This window comes from Mycteria americana, chromosome 2 (assembly GCF_035582795.1).
Source record: "Mycteria americana isolate JAX WOST 10 ecotype Jacksonville Zoo and Gardens chromosome 2, USCA_MyAme_1.0, whole genome shotgun sequence".
NCBI lineage: Eukaryota > Metazoa > Chordata > Aves > Ciconiiformes > Ciconiidae > Mycteria > Mycteria americana.
Window position 1 is genome coordinate 48691621 of NC_134366.1, and position 20242 is coordinate 48711862.

The 20242-nt window shown below is 38.6% G+C and overlaps 1 protein-coding gene and 1 long non-coding RNA gene across 8 annotated transcripts in view; one reads left to right on the forward strand and one right to left on the reverse strand.

Moving 5' to 3' along the window:
- The window catches only part of LOC142405616 (uncharacterized), a 105118-nt gene that overhangs the window by 40766 nt on the left and 44110 nt on the right, over positions 1-20242 (reverse strand). The gene's annotated exons all lie outside the window — the stretch shown is intronic.
- On the forward strand, positions 2675-19273 carry LOC142406851 (prostatic acid phosphatase-like). The gene is made up of 11 exons (XM_075495777.1): positions 2675-2788; positions 4124-4219; positions 6802-6888; positions 7503-7655; positions 9849-9947; positions 11066-11161; positions 13620-13752; positions 14997-15079; positions 15952-16058; positions 16531-16676; positions 19197-19273. Exons 1-11 carry the CDS (start codon positions 2675-2677, stop codon positions 19271-19273), a joined length of 1191 nt encoding a protein of 396 aa, XP_075351892.1.

The following is a 20242-nucleotide window of genomic DNA, read 5'->3' on the forward strand; positions in this document are numbered from 1 at the left end:
CCTCCTACACCTGCCTCCTTCTCCCCCCACTAATTCTACACCGGAGTCTTCTCCTAACATGCAGTGTATCTTCAGCTGATTCTGATCCTCCTCCACTGGCAATGAAGAAGTAGCATCTCAAGCTGCAAGTCCAATCCTACGCTGTGTTTAAATACCAAGCAGATTTAACCCTACTCTTAAAAGCTGGGGCAGGGGGTAAGCATCACAGCTTGGAGAAGATTCTTCATATTGCAGTTTGGGGATAGAGGGCCAAATGTTGTCCTTTGAATTACTACGCTTTTAAATACAATAATAGCACTTAAATCGTGAACCTACTTTAAAGCACTGAAGGACTGTTAATGAAAACTTACATTCTCTAAACAATGTCAAAGATCCAGTAGCATTTCTTAACACACTGATTTTTCAGATATCACAATACAGGACACAACACAAAGCCGTACTTTTACTTGCTTAATAATATTATGTTTATCATGATCCCATAAATATTTCAGCAAGTTTATTGGTAAGTTAAAGGCATATGGTCTACACCTCATATATTTTCCTTTGTACTTCCAAGGCAGTGAGGGATGTTCATTTATTGTCTTTATCATTATCTCCTCCTCTTCCACCTTCAACTGTTGTTTTAACACAGGCTGCAGGTATATTAAAGAATCAGTTACCTTGACTTTGAAAGCAGCTATAGTTTTCACACCTCTCACCACCTGCAACAAGGGATTTCTGCAGGTACGCATTAGCTGCCAAGAAAGCTCCATCTCCTGCTCTCTAGAGTTTCAGTCTCAGGAACAACAGTACATGGCACAGCACAGTTTTATTCTCCCTCTATGACCTTCAGCAGGAACAGAGTTAACCAATGTGGTGTACCTTAAAATAACTCCAGCCCTTTATGTGTCTTCCCACAGAATTAGCAGCACCAAGACTAGATTAGAGGAAGCAAGTATCAGTTTTTACACTAATATTTTGTCATGTCCAAAGTAAGAGTAATTTCACCTTCCTTGTTAAAGAAATCACACATAAAGTGTGAAGCAATGCATGCATAAAAAGAATAAAATTAAACCTTTCTGCTTCTGTTGTATATCTGCTGTCCCTGCTAGACATATCTACAGTATCTGAAGAACCTGAATGGAGCCTTGCAATTCTAAGAACTTGCCTATTTTTTCTCAGCGATACCAGTTGGTCTAATTAAAAATCTTGCCTTGCAGAGCAGTGTATTTTAGGAGTGGTGTCTGATGTCATGTCTTCTAGAAACAGCAATACACACAGTCTCTTCAAAGAGATTTTTGAAGTATGACAGCCAGTGGAGGCAGGAAAATGTACAGGGTGTGAATAATCAGTTGACCCACATCTCGCCCAGGTCCCCATTATTAAAAAAAAAAAAAAAAAAAAGAAAGAATTTTCTTTCTCAATAAATGTGAGCAGCTCCCCTGTTTCTGTATGAGTATGTTAGACTTGTCAGGCACAAAAGCAGAAATGACAGATGAATCATCTTGCACTAAGAAAATCTGACCTCTGAATGTTTCATAGAGGAATCTCTTTAGCTCTGACAGATGTGAAAGATATGGCATTGCTACTTCAGGAAAGAGAACTGATCCCTCTAGGCAAGCCCATATCTAATAGTTACGAAGGAAAGTTTTGTCATTTGTGCCTTAGACTAGCTTGAGATTATGTAACCTTTTTGGGTAGAAACATGATTATTTTTTCAGTAATTTTTAAAAAATTCTTATATACAGAGAGCTTTTGATCACTAAGAAATCACCCTCAATTTTTACACATTAACACATGAATGTGACTGAACATAGACCAATAAGCTTGTCAGATCAATCCTGTCTCTTGCAACACTGTCTCTGAGCTAGATTTTTTCTTTATTTAAAATATACTGGGGAAATGACAGAAACAACTCTTGATTTATGCATGCTGTAACAATGAGAGTGTTTGCAGCAAGAGAAATTTGGAAATAAAAAATTTACCTAACTGTATGAAATTCTGGGATATAGTTCTAGAAAACAGTGGCATACACTTTGCCACTAGAAACACAGTCAATCTACTGTAGAGATGAAAAGTTCATTCACGTATCTTTATTTTTTTGCAGTGAATTTAGGCTTATCCCTGCTCCCCTTCTGCTGTTTATTCCTGCTACAGACCACAGCCAAATCCAGGGAAAAATCCAGAGATCCGTTATAAAAGAACAATTGTCAGCACCACTCCTTCTAGCTTTCTAGGACAAAGTGTTCAGAGAAGACTGTGTGAGCACTAGGAATAAGGCTGGTTTACTAGCTCTTTTGCATACAGCAAGAGACAGCATATCTGCAGCATTGTCAATTTTGAGAAGGCTGACTGACCCATACGAAATCCTAGCTTAAATAACAGAAGGCAACTTCTAGTTCTTTACGTTCACCTGCCTTGCAAGTGCCAGGGGCAGCAATTAGAGGGCTCAGAGATTCCACTTCACATTATGCATCGGACAGAAATTGAGTACAAGTTTTCATTTCATGAATCCCCTGAAAAGCAGGGGATCCCTTCCCAAGAAGGGAAAAAAGGGAGGAGGAGGCAAGCTCACAGCCCACTTTCGGACTTCACTGAGCACAACTGACTCCTCCCCTCCTAGCCACATATCTACTGTATCACCACATCCAGCCGGGGACCTTGGTGTGCAAAATAGCTGAAAGCTACCCTCAGGATGAGAGCAAGGCAGCTGGTGTGTGGAATTTGGAGTCTCTGTTTCATGTTCTGCCTTTTCTGCATCTTTCTGCACCAAACGACAGCTAAAAGAAAACTGAAGTTTGTGTCCGTAGTAAGTAGATAGCTCATGGGCAAGTGGAACTTCTTCAAAACCTGTCACTTACTGCTCTTCTTTTACTCTAGGGTAGGGGGGAAGGGGCACTTTTTGAATATTTGTTTCCTGCATATTCAAAATTCACTATTGCATTGTACAAAAAAATCCTCAATTTTAAGTAAGATTTTATAATTTTTTCTCCTTTGTGCAGTCCTAGATGAACTTAACTTTCTGTATTGACAAAAAATGCTTTTTTATAGCACTAAGAGAGGAATCATAGGATTCTTTTTTAAATTGTAAAAGAGGATTTCATAACTAAATATCAACTGTGCAAAAACCCTCTTTACCATGGAAGAGTTTCCACTTTTCCAGTTGTTTCAGTGGATTAACATGCCAAACAAATTTCATTATGTGAAACCCAAACAAATGTACAATGGCATTGAATAAGCAACATAGAACCAGTGCTGTGAAACTAATGCTATTTGCAATTATTGTGGCGTACCGTTTGTTTGCATGCCTGAATCTTGTTCTGAACATTGCACATGCTTGTAAATCACTTATATACCTTTTGTGCTGCAATAAAATGTATTTTATTTTATTTCTCCCTACTTGGATTAAGAAATAAAAAAAAATCTGGTGGTAAAATTTTAAAATTATATGACATATCTACAGGAATTATGCTGGACAAGGAAAGAATTCATTGCAGGAATGAAAAATCTTGATGTATCTTTATAGATGTATCTTTTATCTGAAGTGAAATTCCAGAACAGGTTCAATGTTTTCAGAGTAACAGTTTAGTCCGTATTTAGATATTAGATGACACTTTCATCACCTCTGGTGATGAAAAAGTCAACACGTGGCTTTTTAAGGCTAATTTCTTCCAAGAAAGAGTGCTTCACAGCAGTCAGCTACAGAAACTGTATCTAGAGCAGTAGTTTGGGTTTTTTCCTTCTGAATTCCCAGTTAGTCCTACCAAAATATTAATGTTCTAATATTTATGGAAAATTACTTACATGCTTCTGTTTGTTTTCTGTTTATTTAATGTTGTGGTCTATACCTCCTAAAATATATAAAACCTCTTTAAAATATATTAAGATATTTTATAGGTTTTGTAACTTGCAAAAATTTATTTGAGCTGATTACTTTTCAAATGCCAGGAAAAAAGAAGAGTTACATTTGTCTAAATAAATCAAACAGGTATTGTAGCTATCTAGACCCAAGAAAGCACCATGAATATATTTAGCATCTGTCAGATACAGTACTTACTGTCCTTGCATATTCCTTGTGACTGCACTAATTATATCCATCACAAAAATCCCAGTAACACGAAGGGAATTCCATCTATTTTATCAGGTATTTCGCCATGGTGATCATACCCCACTGGAGTTTTTTCCAACTGACAAGCACAAAGAAGTTGCAAGGCAGCAGGGGTATGGACAGCTTACCAAGGTGCGTTTGCTTACCTGGGCCAATATACCGAAATATTGGCATGTGGTCTGTTGATATTTGGAACTTTGTTTTCACTTGGAGAAAGCCTATATTACGTTGCCATACACAGATCTCCAAAAGGACAGCTAAAGAACTCACCAGGAAGCTACAACTATGAGCGGTCACTGATTTTAGATGACACTGGCTCAGCCTGTTCTGGTCCAACAGGAGCATATGTTGAGCTGTTTGATTGCAGAGTGGGGTCTTCTGGGAGGAGCCAGGCACTGGTGACCACCGCAGTTCACCTGAGACCAAACATGGAGCTTTAACCATCAATAGCATAAGGTGCTGTAAGTGCTCACAGACCACCCTCAATCTCTGCTGAGTAGGAGTGCTTCCTAGCTCATGAACTACTAAGTTCAGTACTAGCAGAAACTTCTCTTATGCTATGCCAGGGAAAGTTGGTTTAAAGCTCAGCTATTTTAGTGCAGGCATTGGTGGAATACAGCAGAGCTGACCTTGCACAGAAGTATCAGCCGATGGTAGTAACTAGCAGCAGCTAAGGCAACTGCAGAGTTCAACTGCAGAACCTGTGTCTCTGCATTAACTGTAATTTGTATTAGCTGCCTCCTCTTGTGAATGGAGCTGTAAGGGAATACGTGGGCACTGGTGGTTTTAACCCTACTTCTGCTCTACTCCCACAAGCACGACCCACTGTGTCTGTGCTTTGTTCCTTTTTTCCCCAAGATATGTTGTTTGGATGGAAAACTCCGCTAGTTATTTGCCCAGGATTTGGGGAACCAGGCAGCCTCACTGAAGTAGTTTAGATGTGTGAAAAGTCTGGATAAATGGTCTGGATAAAAGTCTGGATAAATGGTCTGGATAAATGGTCTGGATAAAAGTCCCAGATAAATGGCTACTGTGCGTGTGTAGGCAGACTGTGAGGTGTGCGTCTCTGTTAGGCTGCTGTAGAATAAGTTTGCTAACACACCTTATGTCCAGTGGGTCCAGCACAATGCACGTGTTTCTCTCTCCTGGGGGAACTAGTCACTTCCCAGGTCTCCACCAAAATCAGAACAGAACAAACTGCCTGAGGGGTTCCTCTTCCTCACCATTCTCAGGAGGCCAAACTCATCTCCAAAGCAAGGTCAGGCCTGTTTCCTCTCACGTCACCTCCCTTGAAGAAACAGGAGTAACCGACCAGCTTCCTATGCCTTAACTCGGCTGAGGCTCAATCATTCCATATATACACTATGTGAGTTCAGCACTACATGCCAGCTTGCTCCAGGGCATGGAAGGCTTCAAGACCCAGGTGTCAGGATTTAACAACACACATATTAGGCAAGTTGGGGCAGAAGCCTAGGCCAAACATATACCCTAGGAAACCGGATACACAACTCTAGCAACAGGAAGAGGTGATCACATACACACACTGTGGGCCATGTATGGCACTCTGGCTAAAGCCCTGAGTAACTTGGTCTGACCTCATAGCTGACTCTGCTTTGAACAGGAGGTTGGACTAGAGACTTCCTGAGGTCCCTTTCAACCTGAATTATCCTATGATCCTATGACTTAGAAAAGGACTTTAGGAAGCAGTAAGTAATCACTGTACTTGAGATCCCAGTGCAGAGTAATGATTACATGAGCAAAGTTGAATATATTTCAATTTAGGCCAGGAAACACCAGGTACAAGTGAAAAGATGACTATTGAGACCATTACAGGGACATTGCATGTGATTCTCATGTCATGTGTTTACAAACTGTTGTTGGTAAGTTGGAAAATGTTCAGCAAAGAGCTACTAAAATGCTGAGGCTGGAAAACCCATTTTGCTGTGAGAGTAGAGAATTGTCATCTATTTAGTTTAACACAGAGATTAAGTGACTTGATTCCATCTTATTGATTATTTTCTTACTGGGAATAAGATCTGTGATGGTAAAGAATGTGTCATTCAAAAGAGTAACAAGATCCAGTGGCTGAAAGCTGAGGACATAGTCAAGCAAGAACCAAGAATCAAATGTTTCAGACTGTCGATAATAATAAACCATTGCAGCAAAATACCTGAAGGCTTGGAGGACTTTTACTTGAAGTCTTCTATTCAAGATTTTCTGTCTTCCTGAAAAATAAGATCTTGCTTAAGCTAAAACTGTAGCCTCCATACAGAATCACTGGGGATATGCTATGGGATTCATATCCGGGACGTGTCTTCATGGACAGGTGCTTGCTCTGTCTGCACTCCCAGTTAATCAGCTGTGAGCCAGCAATAGAGCAGAAACTAGACAGACAGTGTTGGGACATCTTTATGCCTGCTTTAAGTCACCCTGCCCCTCAGCCAGTCCTACTAGCTTGGATAAACATACACATAGCTTTCTGTAGAGCAAAATGCAAAACTGCATCCATCAGGAAGATGTATCTAATATTACCCAATACTGTAAACGCAGCAACTTTACTCCTTTTTTTTTATCCTGTCTTCTTTCCTCCTTCACTTTAGAAAGTAAAAAGGTCTTTATCAAAATAATATGAAATATTATCTCATTTTTTGGTTGTAGGAATGGATGCATAGCACACTTCTTGAGCCTCTTACACTATTCTGTTACTTCTACAGCTTGGCATACAGCAACAGTATGAGCTTGGCCAGTACTTGCGGAGGAGATACTCTTATTTCCTGAGTGTTGTATACAAGCAGTGTGAGGCAAGTAGTGGATCTGGGAGGGAGGATGTTTTTCATGGATGTTAATGGGACTTCCTGAATGCATGAGACTCTGAACCTGGTATGGTTGGAGATAACTTAATACCCATTGAATTCAATGTAATTTCAAAGTATCCCTGAAACTGTGGCTCAACTTTTATTCAGGCTGATGGTTAACTGAAAACCATGTGAGAGGTTTTTTAGGCTGTATATCAGGTTCAGATGCCTCACCGCTGTATGGCAGAATATCTATGTCGGATATCTCCAATTCTACACTTCCATATGGGGTGCGGATACAGCTTAGTTTTCATTTAGGGTCCAGCTGTTCAGTGCACACATGATGTCCCAGAGCCTAGATGGTCAATGGAGTTCACTGGGACTCCTAAGGGAACTGCTACCATGTTGCAGCTCCCTTGTCCACCAAAATATTATTCCAAGGCCCTGTTCCAGCTTCACTATTTCTCCCTCCCTGCTTCTTTCTCATGGTCCTGCTTCATCCCACACTACTTTAATGCCATCTTCCCCAGCACAGTACCAGTCCCCTTCTTTCCTACCAAGAGAAAAAAAAACCCTAACAGGAGAAATGACCTTCCAAAACTTTTTTTTTCTTGCTTCAGATTTATGTTCAGAGCACTGACTGTGATCACACGCTTATGAGTGCTCAGGCAAGTCTTGCTGGTCTGTACCCACCAACACAGGGCCAGATTTGGAACCCCAGAATCCTTTGGCAGCCAATTCCAGTTCATACAGTGCCACCATCACATGACAATGTGAGTATAAACTAGGGGCATTTGCTTTCCCTTAATAATTAGTAAAATACCTAGGATATGAAATGAAGGGGCAGGATAAAGGGCATAGTAAAGGCAATGAAAAGTACATTATGTTACAAGCATTGTGCAGAAAGGCCTAATAAGCTGAATAGAAATATTGTCAAGAGTTTCCACAGGAATGGACTTACATATCAGAGACCTGGAGTTAACAAAAAAGGAAGAAAACCAGAAGTCCTAGGTACAGAGAAAAAGAATTAAGCTATAATGTGAGTAAACCACTATAGAAGTAGATTAATCCTAAACTTATCACAAACATGACTTTGTGTGAGAAGAGGAAGCATACCTATTTTCACTAGTGCTTCAACATTTCTTAGTCTGCAGCCAATGGAAAAGACAAAAGAATTATTCTGGGATTTTCATTACAGTAAGAATTGAGTCACAGGATTGTTTTTCATGCACGTTGAAGGTCAGTGCATGCACTTTGAGGGTTGGTGGAAAAAGTAAAAGGGAAAAGGAAGGAGGACTCGGAGCTTTAAGAGCATGAGTTCATAGGGCAATGTATTTATTCATCTCCCTTCCTCAACTCCTCACCTTGGAGCTGTAAGGAACTGTGTGGATAGCAGCTCTGTAGCCTGCATATACTTGTCCTAGAAAGAAAAGCCGGGCAGCTGAGTGGAGCTGGAGTTTCCCATTTGTGGAAAACCTATGGTAAAAAGCTAGGAAAGATCAGGAGTGTGAGTATGAGTCCCAGTTTGGGAGAGGACGTTTGCACATGTGACGCAAGATAAATTGTGTGGGCTTACCAGTCTAGTTAACACAGTTTGTGATGATAGGGGACTCAGGTTAAATAGGGACATGGAGCAATGGTTCTCACCTCGGGGTGATGACAGCATGAAGACAGAGGATATGGAGACACATGTCTTCCTGTTCATGCACACAGCCTGGCGCAGAGCCAGGGGCTGCTTCTGGCACTGTCACAGATGGTGGTACCCCAGCAAACAGTCAAGAATACCTGGCCAGTACCAACACCACTAGCAAACTCAGCAAGAAGGTGCTGCACCTCATTCACATCTAGAGGAGCAAGTAAATTTATTCAAACAAATCATAAAGTCGTGGACACATACACATTTTTCCTACTTTTTTCAACTATTTTTGTTTTAACTCTATTCATCTTTACTACATATACAGGCTAAGCTTGAGACCATATGTATCCTTCTACCCAAAACAAGTGTCCATCATTTATTGGTAAAGTCATGCCTGTTCATGAACCTATGGTTATAATTCATAAGAAATATTCATAAGAATATTTGAATTCATATTAATAAGAAATACTTTCCTACCTTCTGGAATACATAGGTTATATTTCTAAAAAGATCGACCAACTGCTGTGAAGCTTTCCAAACTAGTTATCCCTTCAGGACTCTCAAGTTCTTTTAAAAGTTCTTTTAACTGTGGGACTATATAGATAGAGCTTTATTACTGGAAAAAGGACAAAAAGCACATTAGAGAAAAACACTAAGAATATCTCAGTGTCAAATTTTGTTTTAACTTTTGTTTAAAATTTAACACAAAAAACTTCAAACACAGTTTAGCTTAGATAACGGAATTAACAAATTCTTAAGTTATCCCAGTCACATGTAATCTTTAACGTTCATATGTCTTGAATTGATGAAAGACAAAACTGAGTTATAGAAACTTCACAAGTTTCTACGATTTAGCTGAACTAAATGAAGCTGTGGTAAGTCCACTTAATACAGCTGAGTATGCACAAAGATCCCTACTGCAGTCCAGCTGCTACTTGGTAATTTGTTGCAAAAAGGTGACTGTGTGTTTAAAGAAAGACTGAACACAATGAGTGAAATCATCCCTGGGGAAGCCAAGCACAAAGCAGTTTGTGAGGGCTTGTGTTAGTCTTCTGTCAAGGGACAAATTTCACCTTGTGTAAATGAATCCTTTAACTTTGACCTACTGCAGCTATTACTCCTCTGAACATTTAAAGATTATTTTGTAAGTAGTCATCAGTATGACTCTTACAGTCCTGAAGATGAATATCCTTGAAAACTACATTCCCAAATAATTTTTTAGCTTGTCCTAACTAGTGCAGCCAATCAGAACAACAGTCCTGCAAGGGTATATTGAATTGCAGAACAAGAAGCACCTTGCCTAATTAACATTTTGCAATTTTCTTTTCAGTTGCTATACTTACCTTTCTCACACTGCCCAAAATACAATGAGCTTCTGAGAGAAACCTTTGCAACAAGGGATTTCCAAAGACAACTCAAGCAGTACAGGGTAAAGTATTTTCAGTTCTGGAAATCTAATCAAAATGTACCACTTCTGTCAACATTATCTAACAGATAGGTTTAAAAAGTGGCAGTCAACATGCTCCTTCCAGATCTCTAATCTTCACAGTGGGTGTAGACAACATACCCAAAAAACAACTACAACATTATAGGTCTAGCTGGACTGGGCTATTCCCATCAACTGAAAATTGTGAGTCATAGAAAAGATAAATTATTGACTACCTTGCAAAAAACCAGTCCACCTACCTTCTAGGAGAGCAGACAAAACAAAAACTCAGATCAAATCAGTGCCAATACCTCTCAAATCACTCCAATACCTCTCCATCTTTACTCCCAAGTAAACCAACTCCTCTGACGTCTCTGTCTATATAACTCTCTGCTAGTTCAGATTCCTCTTCCACCACAAAACGCTCACAGCTCAATTCCCCAGATTTTCTATAACAGCCTCAGTGCTTTCCTCAAGTACCTGTTCATGTCTCACACCCAAAGTCTTCATTCAGGTGCTCACTTATGTTTTGTTCTTGCCTCTGTAAGGTATTCTTTCCTTTCTTTCTCCACCATCAAAATCTTTGCCATGAGTATGGAATCACTTGTCTATTCTGCTGCAACCTTCTTCTTCACAGGTTTATTCAAAATGACACTATCAAACTCACCTGTTTTTCTATAATCTTTAACCACTGTCCTCAGCCATCTACCTCTGTCTCTGCATCTGGGTATTATATGCAAGTGAAACATAATTCCTGGCTTTGCCAAATTTACACCATAACCTCCCTTCTGCTCAGTACCAACATCAGAATAATTCTGTTTATCACACTTCCTTTACGTACTTTTTGGATTTCTGCCAGACTTCCTCATATAGCTGTGTCCCCTCTACTCTGACCCCTTCTGAACATTCCCACCAAGCATAAAACACCACCATACTTCAAATCTGAACTCAGATCCCAACCTTGTCTAGATGAATAGGCCAAATTCTCTTACCCCTAGGCAATGGTTGATTGCTTAAGTGCAAAGTGCAAAGACTACCTTGTTTCTAAAAATTAGTATGTACTACTGTGTAGAAATGATGCAAAAAGGCCCTGTGTACAAGTTTGTTTTTTTGTATTCCAGCCATTTCTGAAGTTTTTAGCCACTCATACAGGATACCCATTGAAGAAGTTGAACACTGAAAGAATTTGGAAGCTCTCTGACACTTTACAATATGAGGTAAATAATATAAAGAAAATTCCCAAGGTCCAATAGAAACACTTACACTTCCTCAAAACTGGTTTTAGCTATTATTTCTATTGTTTATAAGACATCAAAAGAGGGTAGGTCTGTGCTTCCAAACTTTTTTGAACCACAGACTGTTTTCAGCTTCTTCCCCAGAAACCCTCACCTAACATCAAACTTGCAACTGAAAATCCTGCAGACGCTATGACTGTATGAGGCTGCTGTGGGTCGTCCACCACTATAAAGAACACAAACCAATGGCTTACCAAATCCAATATTCTGTCAGTGACTGCATATGGAGAATTAGGCAAAAGCGTACCTTTGGATAAAATTGTCTTGTTACTCCTCCAAACCCCATCACAGAGTTATACAGGAATAAAATTTGTTGTTAGCAAAGAAACATAAGCATCCTTCCACAAAGATTTTATGCAAATTGTATAAGCAAGAGAAGTTATAATTTGCATACGGACAGTAGTGGTCAGAGTATTTTCAGGAATTAAGCAGCCATTGGAATGACACAAATGGTTATTTGTGCAAGTTTGGGAACCTGTCCTTAGCAAAGGAACCAGGCACATCACAAAGAATCATGGATTTTATAACAAAAGGGATAATGTAGTGCCCAACTCTCATGGGTATCTGAGTCCCACAGTCTGGTACCTCTGACTGGGATTTGAAAAAATCCTGAGCACCCTTAATTTAGCAACAAGCCCCACTTCATGTCACTTCAAAGTCTAGACTTATCTCAGCTGAAGCAAGTGAAAATCACAGTGTCTTGTGTTAAAAATTTATTGTTGCATGCTTTAATGCATAATTATTTTAAAACTGAAATATTAATGATAAATTGGTCATCAGTACTGAGATATTCCCTAGAAAACTGAGGCAGTTTTAAGGTAGATTTCACAAGCAACATGTAATACTTGGGTGTGATGCTAATGAATTTACCTCTGTCCTGCAGTTTCTCAAAGGTCCAACTTTGGTCAAAGCAGTCTTGAATGGATCGTTAGCCAGGGCCTTAAGTTAAGTGAAATGTTAACATGTTGGGACACCTCACTGTAATTTCAGTGAGGTCACCCTTCCATATTTTCCAAATGCAGGACAGCTCAGGACCATAACTTTTAACTTCAATTGTTATATCATACTGAGAAACCTGTGTCACCAGAGAAATGTGAAAAATTGACAGCTCCCATCAGAGAACTAGCTAAATGCCAGAAGACCAAACCAATTAGTTGGGTTTTTCCTTCTAGTGTTAGATTTGATGAGCTTTGGTCTTTCATACTACTCAGTAAAGACTCTGGGGGTATCAATTAAGACATCTGCCATAAAAGCCACTCTCACCCTTTCAAGCATACAAAGAGAGCTTTCTTACATAGTTTCTTAAACACAGTTCATGAAACTACAGCAGCATACGTCTCTCTGTATTTGTTATTATTGGCTAAGTGTTGTCTGACTTTCAGGTAACCTGGAGACCGAGGTGTTTGCTTGCCTACAGCACTGTCTTAAATAGCATGCAACTAGCCAATTCTTTCCGCAAGACATAAATCACATTTGTTGAAAGAGAAAGTGATACATTGTGACCTGAGCTGGTTTAATCTAACATGTTCTATTGTTTCACTTGTTTAAACAAATGCTTTAGGGAGTTGGCATTTTCCTTAGAACTTGTTACAAGAACACTTCCTCTGGTGAGGTCAGTCCAATGGCTCACATTCACAGAGGTTACATTGAACTAAAGGGAAGGATACCAACCTTGTTTAAATAGGAATTCAGAGTAGTGCAAACCAGGATTGTTGGGCATATCTTTCCTTCTCTCATTTGTGACCATTAATACATCTTGGGCTGCATCCCTAAGGAAAGACTAATCCATTCCACTTTAGCTTCAGGACTGTGTCAGTATCCAATAGAGCTGGTATACTTAGGTATGAATTCCATCTATATGTCTAATCCCTATACATATACCTCATACTCTGGTACCTCCGGATTACAGCTATACATAGTCTTACTCGATCTCTGGATCTCACTTATGTCTCAGAGCTGCCAGCCCTTAAAATCCTGACATCTATATAGGATTTGTTTCAGTAAAGATCTCAGATATATCTCAGTAGACGGCTGAAAAAGAAAGAGTCATAAAGTGAATTTTTTGCACCTGACAACTGCATTAGCAATTGGCGTAAATAATGCCAGTTGCTTTTTGCATAATAATTTTTAGTATTATATTTCCTCTTCTTGTTGAACGCTGCCCTTCCAATTTGTATTAAGCAGTAAGTAATAAATGCTATAAATAAGAATTCTACAGGTGTCTAAATGCAAAATATAGTCATTGTTTTACTATAAGGAGAAAATGTTACTTGAGTGAAACATTCAGAATTTGTTCTGACAAGCATTTTGTGCCAGAACAAAAAACATTTAGCAGTAGGAATCAGTAAGAAAATCACCATGTTTTCTTTCTTCACTGTAGGATATTAACAATTACACTTTACCTGTTTGGGCTACTCATGGTGTCAGGACCAAGCTGATAAAGCTCTCAGAATTGTTATTGCAGGCGGAATTTGGGTTCCACAAACAAATACAAAAATCACGTTTGCAGGGAGGTAAGCCAAATTCTTACCCCATTTAAAACCAAGAGTAGAATGGGAAAGAAGAAAGGGTATATAACAAACATTGCTGCTGATTCCGTAGTAGAACTGTGAAAGATGCCATGATGTGGATGTTAGTGATTAGCACTGAAATATTTTGATTAATGGGAAGAGAGATGGTGAGGATATGAATCACAAATATCCTCATCCAACATTATAAAGGTGGTACCATTTTGGTTACACTGTATAAGAAATCCAAAGTAATACACAGATTCTTGCTGAATTGAATCAAGTCTGAATTTAATGTAAGCCACCATGCTTAACTTAACAAAATGTTATTTGTAATAATCTCTAGGATGGTAACTTTGTTGCCTCACAGTCTTCATATTCCATTACTGAGAGTACTAAAATGAGATTATTAAACTGCTTTTAAACTCAGCAAACAGTAGCTGAAATTTAAAAATAATTTATACCTTTTTAATCACTCATTCTCCTCCATTCATCCACTGTCACCCTTTAGGCCTCATTTTTGTTTTCTATGGACACTGTACAGTCAGGCTCTGTGAGCTACAAGGATAAATCACATATAAGCATGCCTTAATTTGTTTGCCTTTTTGGAGCTCCAACTTACAAAACTAAGCACAAAGGTCCAACCTCTGCTCTTGCTTTACTAACAATTGCTATTAAAAATGTGCCAGTAGCTGAAGACAATACACGTGTCTAATTCTGCGAGAGTGTATAGTTCTCATTTTAGGATTTGAATTCATCAAGATTCCAACCTATGCTAACATACTAGCACAGCCATTGATTTAATTCATATAGTTTGTCTTACAACTTTTCAGCGTTAACAAAATACAGACAACCACATAATTTAAGAAGGCCCAGAGTTCGAAGGATGTGCTCTTTCTTTTTCTCTGGAAATCAGGAAGTCAATGGAGTTACACACAAAAGAGGGTAGTATTCATTACTGTGCTCTTCTTGCACTGTTCTGCCAGCACAAAGCAGCTGTGAATGCACTGTTTGAAGCTGTTGAGGCTATTACAGATCCCCAAAACATTTTACACAGAAGCAAAATAGGCCTACTGTTCATGTAAAAGATAGCACCAGAATTAACCAGGGCACTCCGCACAAATTACCTATAAAGTAAATTGAATAAATGTGATGCATTTAAAGACAGATTGTGTTAAAACAGTAACAAGTGATACAGATGTTAACACAAGCATCCCTTTCATTGTCATTGCTTCCCTATTTTCTTTCAGGTATTCTTTTAAAAACTATTCTAAAGCATATCTCAGATGCTAGAAAGCCTTCACACCAGCAAAAAATGGTTATGTATTCTGCGGTGAGTCCTTTCTGTTTCTTTTATGCTCCCTTTCTGCAGTTATTAAATGTAGTGAAAGCCACAAAACTTTATTTCTTTCATGAAATACCGCTACAAGCATTTTTTATTTGGTTAACCTTAAATATCATTGGATTATTTTCATTCTTTAAGGAACAGACACCACTTTGAAGCCTGCAGCATTCCATTTTCCACCTGATGTCATGCCTTGTTTCATTGTAATATTGTTTTGATTGAGCAGAGAACTGGAAAAACCATGCCTCATGTTTTATTGAACCTCTATCACAAAGATAATTTAGAAACAATCCTCCTGCTTCCTGCATCTCTTTCAGATGCAAAAAGAAAAGAAAAGAAAAATTAAGTTATAGTTATTTTAGAAGTTCTTATGAAGGCAGTTACTCAGTTGTGACTTTATACTTTTGTTTAGAATGTGCAAACACTGTCATTGGAGAAGGTAATTTTTGGATTGCTCTCTGTACAAAGCTCCTATTTCTAAACTGCAGTTAGATTATGACCTATCAGGTATATATCAGCCAAAGAGCTTACTGATCTGGTCTCGAATACTGTTTACTTAATACGCAAAATCACTAGTTCTTTTTAAAAGAAGTTTTAACAGTTCCTACTAGCTTTGATAAGAACTGCAAGTGACTAAGACTTCTTAAATATTTACACATATGTACACTTTATACATGCAGTATCTCAGTTTGTACAGCCATAAAAGGACAGTATTTGCTCAACGTTGCAGAGGGCAAGTATTAATGAGGCCACATAAGCCATGTTAAGTGGACAGATAATGTGCTGGACATATTGTTAAATAAGAGGTACATGCAATCATTTTCAATAGGCCTTTAATTAAAGGTTTCTTGTATTTACAGCATGCACCCACCATTGTTGCCTTACAGATGGCACTCAATGTCTTCAATGGGAAATTGCCTCCTTACAGTGCCTGTCATTTTTTTGAACTTTACCAGGAAAAAAATGGGCAAGTATCTGCAAGCTGTACTGTTAACATATTCTTTTTCTAAAAAGCAATTTACTGATACCCCAGACTAATTAAACTGGATACACAAGGTTCACTACACAGGGAAAGATTATAGATTGATTTTAATTATTATAATTGGACTCAATTTAGCAGTTATTGACAGTAGCAGAATCATAGCACTGCAGCCTGAAAACCCTCTATATATTGCTTCATTAGAGTTATAACAGGTTTTACTCCACCTTTTTTATCTATTTAACTCCTTGACTCTCTACCAAGAAGACAAACTACATGCAAATTGGTGCTGACCATCTATTGTTTAAAAAGATCTCTTCGGAGTATTAATGGTACATATTAATAGCCAGACAAGTAAGCTGGCTAAAAGTTTGTCCCAAAGTACAATCACTACAACATGGAAAGGCCATGTGGTTCTGCATACCTAACTTTATTTTGACCCTTCTGTATTTTGAAACAGGCAATACACCATAGAAATGTACTATCGGAATAATTCTTTAAGAGATCCTCACCCCCTCACTCTCCCTGGCTGCAAATTTCGCTGTCCACTGGAGAGGTTTACTCATTTGGTCTCCCCAGTCCTAGTACACCATTGGACAAGAGAATGTAGGATGTAGGACATAAAAAGAGGTAAGTTAAGTGCTTTGGGCACATGTACCCAAAAGTAAAGTCAGGATTACATCTTCTGCCAAGAGCTCATTTGAAGTAACAATCATTTTCATAAGGGTCTGGTCTGAAATGAAAAATATTCAGATCCAGTAAGACAGATTGTACCCATGGCCATAATTTCTATTCTATTGATAAATTTATCTATTCCAGCCCAACTTTCTGGTGAAATGGAATCAAGACTGATGAGACTTGAGGGTACTATTTTTCATGGGGTTTTTTTGTTTTAGTACAGTCAAAAAGACCTTCAGTTACTGAGGAAGCAGATACAAATGCGCCGAATTATAACAATTCACCTTATCTTCTCTAACTGTAGAATATTTGTCCGAGCTGATTAACAACATTATGCATTCGCTTGATTTTAGGAGACATTCAGAGACCAAAACAGATAAATATTGAATAGTATACCAGACTGGTACTTACCAGAATGTCAAACATATACAGACACACATTGGCATACTGACACATTCCCTAGTAAGTTGTCTGTATCTCCATATTAGGATGTCTAATTTTCCATTTTGACCACTGATTATATTTACATTTGCAGAAAGAGGGAACAGGAAGGCAGAGAATTACACTGTCTCGTATCTAGCTCTATAATCCTTAAAAGAGATGAAAAGCAAACAGGCCCCGGGATTCTAAAGTGTCCCCACTTTTTTGATGATCAAATGCTGTACCTAATGTTAAAAAATCCCATATGTCTTTCTGAATCACTGATCTCAAGAAGAATTTGAAATGTCAGAGATTAGAAGAATACAGGCAAGCCATCTCACCTGGTTGCAAATAATTTCCTGTTAAATATCTTGAAGCCATGAACAGACTGGAGATAGCTTAGCCAGAGTGAATGAATAATTAGCAACTAATGATTCACTAAATATATTTCTTCACTATATTCATTGCTCACGAATTGTCAGGAAACATATCAGGAAATTACCACATTTAATTGCAAAAGGTAGTTTTTCAGGGGGAGGGGGAGGTTGGTTCTGATGATATTCTTTGGTCAAGCAACTAATACAGTCATGGAAGATAGTGATAAATACTTCATGTTTATACTGTGGTGCTTAGTAATCTAAGTTTTGTGGAAATTAGTTCCCCTCCTTCACAAAGCAAACTGTATAACTGACCAAATAAACAAATAAATTAATAAAGTAAATAAATTAATAAAGTAAATAAACAAAAAATTATCTATCATATAATCAAAATTTGGCATTAATAAAGACACATATTTAGCCTCTAAGTTCAACACAAAGGCTGCACATTGTGTCAATTCTCAAATTTTGCTTAAGTAGAAGTTAGATGGTGTTCAAGCATTTTACACCAAGTCCAGCATCACTGCTCACGACTGCCTTCATTAGTAATCCTGAGTGCTGAAAACACGTATGGACCACAAAAGAGATTACAACCAAAACTGAAGCTCCAATAAAAATATTTGCCATATTGTCATATCAAAATTTGACACTTTCCCCTATTTTATCCTGGTTCAGAATGGTTCCATCTCAGTAACTGTTGGGGCCAGATCCTAGCTTTGGGGCTCTTTTCCTGCAGGCTGAAGTTTTAAACTCTCTGCTGTGCATGAGTGGCGCTTGGAAAATGCCAAGGCACACTGCCCCACAGCCTGCACAGTGCAGCATGCTGACAGAGGGACTGCACTGTGCTAAATCACTGTGCCTTACCAATTCTCCGGGAATGCAGATAGGCTGGAACAGCTCATCTTTAACACCAGGAAGCTAAACCAAGCTGAAGAGCGACGCAAAGACTTTACAGGTCACATTTACACCTAACATACATAGCTGCAATGTCACCGATTTCAGCTGTTTTCAGCTTTGTAAAAAGTCATCTCAAATATTGTCCTTTGCTAACGCACGTGATAATACTTTGATTATACATCAGAGCATTTGATGAATAGAAGCCCATAAATGTGATTTTTTTGAATGAAATCCAGGAGTGTGACTGAGCTCAAAAATTTACCTTACATAGTTATTCTACACGGAGACACCATTTCCCAAACATAGAGCTGTTTCCAGAAAATGCTTAATTGAAGTTTCATGGAGATGACTTATGTCCCCAGTACAGGGAAGTACAGGGGTTAGGCAAGTATTGCTATTATAAGTCACATAAGAGAGTAGCAGTATTTGAGGGTAGTATAAATCAGAGCCAAGTTCCTGCACATGACGATGACCACAGTGTGGAACACAGGAAGTGAAGGCAGCCCAGCATATTTGGGAAGGAGATAAAACATTTCTCTGTGCTCTTTTGGCAGTTCAGGAAGGTTTCAGTGTGGATTGGCTCACCATTTCAACAGGCTTTTCCTAATTCCACCAAAATGGGAGCAAATTTGTTAACTCTTCTGCACTTAGTCTGAGCTACCTGCTTGTTAAGGTACTATTAACAGATTTGCCATGTTATTGGAGAATGACGCCATATGCTAAGAACGATTCTCTCTTTTTGTCTTACCTTTAGGTGTTCTCTCCATGATCTTCAGTGTGATTAGCTTTATGAAACAACTCCTCCCACACTGTGATGTGACTACCGTCTAACATTTCTCATTAACTTCCATCAGCATGACCAACAGTCTCCTGATCTCTATCAAAAGAAAACATTCCTCAGTACAACAAACCAAAATTATAGAAAGCTGTGACTTACCCTTCATGAACATTTGCTTTATTTTATCAAGTGGTAAAACCCAAATACAATACGAAACCAGAGTAATTTTTCAAAATCTATTCATTTCAAAGGGACTTCAGCAGAACTAATTCAAGAATGTAATGGTAGTTATAGTATTTTGAAGGGCTATAGGCTTAATTTACAGCAAAATTGGAAAATAGCTCTGAAGGAGTGTGGCCCTCTTTTGAAGAATGAGACAAGAACTTCCAGAATTGGTGAGGGAAGCAGTGCTTCAAAAGGAGCTCCCAAAAGGAGGAGTCACTCCAGTGTCCTCATACTTTATTTTATTCAAGAAGTAATGAAGCATTTTACACAAACAGATCCCAGAAGCTACAAAAATGAGGATAATGGCTGATACTTACCTAAGAGATGTCTGTCTTTTTTTTTCTCTGTCTTATACATGCACAAATATCCCACCTCTATACAGAAGGAAGTGAGACTTATGGAAAGAATGGACGATGGATCTAGACCTAAGAGAAGCCTACAAACAGCCAGGCTGCCTACCATGAAGACTTGGCAGGCAACTGGCGGACCCAACAAGGCTTTCAGATATTGAGCCATTCTATCTCTTTCCAAAAAGACAGCAAGGCCAAGTGTTAATTTTGAAAGAAAAATCACTTGTGGTTTCAAATAGCTTTTCAAACACCTTCCTTTTGTTATGTTACCTTGATTGTATACTCTGATCTGATCACATAAAGTCTGTGCTTCAGGGAAGACTGCAAGTCCATGCTGTTCTTGACATTAACAACAAAAAGATCCTACTGGCAACACAAAAAAATCCAGAGCTACATGCTAGTTAAAACATGCAGAACGTGCTGGGCAATCCTTTACTAGTTACATTT

Coding starts and splice junctions, on each gene's coding strand:
- LOC142406851 (XM_075495777.1), top strand. CDS start 2,675: ATGAGAGCAAGGCAGCTGGTGTGTGGAATTTGGAGTCTCTGTTTCATG. Junction 9,948..11,065: donor GACAACTCAAGCAGTACAGG/GTAAAGTATTTT, acceptor TTTGTATTCCAG/CCATTTCTGAAGTTTTTAGC. Junction 13,753..14,996: donor AAAATCACGTTTGCAGGGAG/GTAAGCCAAATT, acceptor ATTTTCTTTCAG/GTATTCTTTTAAAAACTATT.